Source organism: Nothoprocta perdicaria, unplaced genomic scaffold, assembly GCF_003342845.1.
Source record: "Nothoprocta perdicaria isolate Ctin4 unplaced genomic scaffold, notPer1 scaffold_967, whole genome shotgun sequence".
Classification (NCBI taxonomy): Eukaryota; Metazoa; Chordata; class Aves; order Tinamiformes; family Tinamidae; genus Nothoprocta; species Nothoprocta perdicaria.
Genome location: NW_020456273.1, coordinates 5,472 through 9,942, shown reverse-complemented (window position 1 = coordinate 9,942; position 4,471 = coordinate 5,472). Strand labels below are relative to the sequence as shown.

The 4,471-nt window shown below is 71.2% G+C and overlaps 1 protein-coding gene across 1 annotated transcript in view; it reads left to right on the top strand.

Moving 5' to 3' along the window:
• Positions 1 to 808: 808 nt before the first annotated feature.
• LOC112959109 (autophagy-related protein 9A-like) overlaps positions 809 to 4,471 on the top strand; it is a 7,326-nt gene continuing 3,663 nt past the window's right edge. Inside the window, exons 1-8 of the mRNA XM_026053062.1 lie at positions 809 to 905; positions 1,497 to 1,540; positions 1,633 to 1,697; positions 1,776 to 1,937; positions 2,010 to 2,151; positions 2,231 to 2,979; positions 3,052 to 3,205; positions 3,750 to 4,157. Of these exons, the coding sequence (XP_025908847.1) occupies positions 809 to 905; positions 1,497 to 1,540; positions 1,633 to 1,697; positions 1,776 to 1,937; positions 2,010 to 2,151; positions 2,231 to 2,979; positions 3,052 to 3,205; positions 3,750 to 4,157 (1,821 nt within the window). The remainder of the gene's footprint in view (positions 906 to 1,496; positions 1,541 to 1,632; positions 1,698 to 1,775; positions 1,938 to 2,009; positions 2,152 to 2,230; positions 2,980 to 3,051; positions 3,206 to 3,749; positions 4,158 to 4,471) is intronic.

Below are 4,471 nucleotides of genomic sequence, written 5' to 3'. Positions count from 1 at the left end.
GGTGCACGTGTCCCCCTGGGGCCGCTGTGTCACCGCGGGGTCCCCGGGGTGCACGTGTCCCTGCAGGACGGTCCGCGCGCTCCCGTGTCCCCAGGGGGTCCGTGCGTGGCGGGGCGCCCCGCGGGGTCCCGGGGGGGTGTTTACCCCCCCGCGCTATTTATAGCGACGCCGCCTCGGGCTGTTTATTCGCACCGGCCCCCGGGGGCGGGAGCGGGGGGGGGRCCGCGGGCAGCGCCGCCCCCCCCGCCCGGAGCACGCGCTGAATCACGGCCCGGCCCGGCCCGGTCCGGCCCGGTCCGGCCCCCGCGCCCTGAGTCAGGGCCCGAGCGCGGCGGCGGCGGCGGCGGCGGTGAGGGGGGGACCGGGAGCCGCGGGTTCTGGGTCGGGCTGTCCCGGCGGTTCCGGGAGCTGGGGGGGACCTGAGAGTTTGGGGGTCCCTGGGGGCTGGGGTAGGGGCAGCCTGGGGACTTGGGACTCTCAGGAGTTGGCGGCAAGTTGGGRGTCCTGGGAGGTCCCAGTGTTTGGGCAGTCCCACAGACTGGGGGGTCCTGGGATGTCAGGGGGTCCCGGTGGGTCCAGGGGCTGGGGGGGTCCCGGGAGGTTGGGGGTCTTGGCAGCCCCACGGACTGGGGGGTTCCGGGAAGTTGGGGGGTCTTGATGGGTGCAGGGCCCTCGGGGGTCCCGGCGGGTCCGGGGGCAGCTGTGGGGTGCCGGGGGCGGCAGGAGGTGCGGGGGGAGCTGCCCCGCGCGGAGCGGGCGGCGCTGCCGGCTCCGGTGCCAAGGCGGCGCGCGGGCGGGCGCAGCGGCGATGGCAGCGCAGGGCGAGTACCAGCGCCTGGAGGACGAGGAGGACTCGCCGCCCGGCGAGGAGGAGCTGCTGCTGCACGTCACCGAGGGGCTGCAAGGTAGCGCCCGCGCCGCCCCGCTCGCGGCCCCCCATGGCCAGGGCGCGTGGGCAATGCCATGGGGCTCCCCACAGCGGGGGCYGGGCCAACCTGCCCCATAGCTCCTGGCTTGGGCCTTTCTGGGGCTCCCGAGACCCGGGACCCTTCCTGCCCCACAGCTCCCTGCCTGGGGCATGATCTGGGAGGCCCACCCCTGGCCAGCCCCACAGCTCTCCAGTTGGGACCCAGCCTTGGCGCAGGGTCATGGGMCCCTCCTGCCCCATAGCTTAGGGACATGCGGCCCCTCCTGCCCCATAGCTTAGTGTCACGGGGCCCGTCCTGCCCCATAGCTTTCTGCTTGGTCACAGCCCTGGGGCTCGGGGCCTGGCCTGCCCTGTCGCATGGTGGCTGGGACACTTGGAGGGTTTTGGGACCTGGTTTGCCCCATAGTTCTCCTATGGACACAGCTGGGGGGCCTGTGACACAGCCTGCCCCATAGCTTCCCGGCTCATCATGGGCTGGGCCCGGGCTGCCCCACGGCTCCCTGTGGGGCTGGGCCGGGACTGGCACTGGCCCCGGCTCAGCCCGGCTGTTTTTCTCGCTCCTCGTCAGACTCCTGGCACCACATCAAGAACCTGGATAATTTCTTCACCAAGATATCCTTGCGGCGGCGCGCGCCGGGCCGGCTGGGGTGCCGTGGGGCGCCGTGGGGGGGCACCGCATGCACGCTCCTTAACGCGCCCCCAACATCTACCACTTCCATCAGAAGAACGGCTTCGCCTGCATGATGCTCTCCGACCTCTTTGAGCTGGTGTAGGCGCTGGGGACGGCGCTGGGGACGGCGCTGGGGACGGCGGCACCGGGCCCCACTGAGCCGCGCGCTGCCCCCAGGCAGTTCCTGTTCGTGGTGGCCTTCAGCACCTTCCTGCTGTGCTGCGTGCAGTACGACGTGCTCTTCGCCAACCGGCCGCTCAACCAGAGCGGCGGCGCGGCGCCGCCGCCCAAGGTGACGCTGCCCGACGCCGTGCTGCCCGCGCCGCAGTGCGCGCGGAGGTGAGCGACGGGCCGAGGGGGGCGCAGCCCGCCCCACGGCGCCCGCCCCACGGCGCCCGCCTGCACCCGCAGGATCCGCGCCAACGGCTGGCTCATCTTCTTGCTGGTGATGGCTGCCGTGTTCTGGCTCTACCGCCTGGTCAAGGTGCTCTGCAGCCTGCTGAGCTACTGGGAGATCCGCAACTTCTACATCAAGGCGTTGCGCATCCCCTCGGTGAGCGGGGTGGCTGTGGGGCGGCGTGGGGCAGCCGTGGGGCACCGTGCCCGCGCCGAGCCGCTTGTCCCCGCTGCAGGACGGGCTGTGCAACTACAGCTGGCAGGAGGTGCAGGCGCGGCTCATCTCGCTGCAGCGCGAGCAGCAGATGTGCGTGCACAAGAGGGAGCTCACGGAGCTCGACATCTACCACCGCATCCTGCGCTTCAAGAACTACACGGTGGCCATGGTCAACAAGTCGCTGCTGCCCGTGCGCTTCCGCCTGCCGCTGCTGGGCCCCGTGGTCTTCCTCACGCAGGGCCTCAAGTACAACCTGGAGCTGCTCTTCTTCTGGGGCCCCGGCTCGCTCTTCCAGAACAAGTGGAACCTGCAGCCGCAGTACAAGCGGGCGGGCTCGCGGCTGGCGCTGGCGCAGCGCCTGGCGCGCGCCATGGTGCTGCTGGGGGTGGCCAACCTGCTGCTGTGCCCCTTGGTGCTCGTGTGGCAGCTGCTCTACGCCTTCTTCAGCTACACCGAGGTGCTCAAGCGGGAGCCGGGCAGCCTGGGCGCGCGCCGCTGGTCGCTCTACGGGCGCCACTACCTGCGCCACTTCAACGAGCTCAACCACGAGCTGCGGGCGCGCCTGAGCCGCGGCCACAAGCCGGCCACCCGCTACATGAACTCCTTCGCCAGCCCGCTGCTCGCCGTGCTCGCCAGGAACGCCGCCTTCTTCGCGGGCTCGCTGCTCGCCGCGCTCATCGCGCTCACCGTGTACGACGAGGACGTGCTGGCCGTGCAGCACATCCTCACGGCCGTCACGCTGCTGGGGCTGGTGCTCACGGGGGCCAGGTGGGGCGCGCGGGGCGCGGGGCAGGCGCCGGGCGCCGGCGCGGGGTGCGACGCGGTGCTGCCACCCCGCAGGTCCTTCATCCCCGACGAGCACCCGGTGTGGAGCCCCGAGCAGCTGCTGCAGCGCGTGCTCGCCCACATCCACTACATGCCCGAGCGCTGGCAGGGCAAYGCCAGCAAGGGCGAGACGCGCGCCGAGATGGCCCAGCTCTTCCAGTACAAGGCGGTGAGCGGGAGCCCGCGCACGGAGCGACCTGGCGGGGAGCAGGGGCTGTGCCGGGAACGGGGCAGGGAATGGGAGCCTGTGAAGAGATGGACCCGTTGGGGAGCGGGGAACCTGTCGGGGAGCGGGGAACCTGTCGGGGAGCGGGACCCTGCGGAGGGATGGACCTGGTGGGGAGCGGGATCTGGCGGGGAGTAGGGACCCTGTGGAGAGATGGATCCATTAGGGAGCAGGAACCTCACAGGGAACAGGACCCCTTGGAGAGAGAGACACGCTGGGGAGCAGGGACTATGCTGGGAGCGGGGACCTGGCAGGGAATGGGACCCTGTGGAGAGATGGATCCATCAGGGAGCAGGGACCTGGCAGGGAATGGGACCCTGTGGAGAGATAGACTCGGCGGGGAGTGGGACACGGCAGGGAGCGGGACCCCGTGGAGGGATGGACACAGTGGGGAGCAGGACCCCGTGGGGCAGCGGGACCCCGTGGTGAGCAGGCTGCGGCACCGAGCAGGACCCCCGGTGCCGTCACCGCTCGCGCCGCCCCGCAGGTCTTCATCCTGGAGGAGCTGCTGAGCCCCATCGTGACGCCGCTCATCCTCATGTTCGCGCTGCCCGCGCGCGCGCTCGACATCGTCGACTTCTTCCGCAACTTCACGGTGGAGGTGGTGGGCGTGGGCGACATCTGCTCCTTCGCGCAGCTCGACGTGCGGCACCACGGGCACCCGCAGTGGCTCTCGGCGGCGCACAGCGAGGCCCCGGCGGAGCGGCGCGCCGAGCACGGCAAGACCGAGCTCTCGCTCATGCGCTTCGCCATCAGCAACCCGCGGTGGCAGCCGCCGCCGCGCAGCGAGCTCTTCCTCAGCCAGCTCAAGGAGAAGGTGCAGCAGGAGGCGGCGGCCGCCCCGCGCGAGCCCCCGCTCGCCGCCTCGCTGCTCTCGGACGACTCGGCGGCGCCGGTGAGCGGGGCCGCGCACGCCGGGCAGCGCATGGGGGGCAGTGCACGGGGAGCTGTGCATGGGGTGCATTGCATGGGGTGAAGCACATGGGATGCATTGCATGGGGTGCAGCATATGGACGCACAGGGTGCATTGCATAGGGTGCATTGCATGGGGCAGTGCATGGGGTGCAGCACATGGGAGGATGCACACACGGGGTGCAGTGCATGGGGTGCAGCACATGGGAGGCTGCACACATGGGGTTCATCGCACAGGGTCCATTGCATGGGGTGCATTGCACAGGGTGCATTGCATCGAGGGCTGCACACATGGGG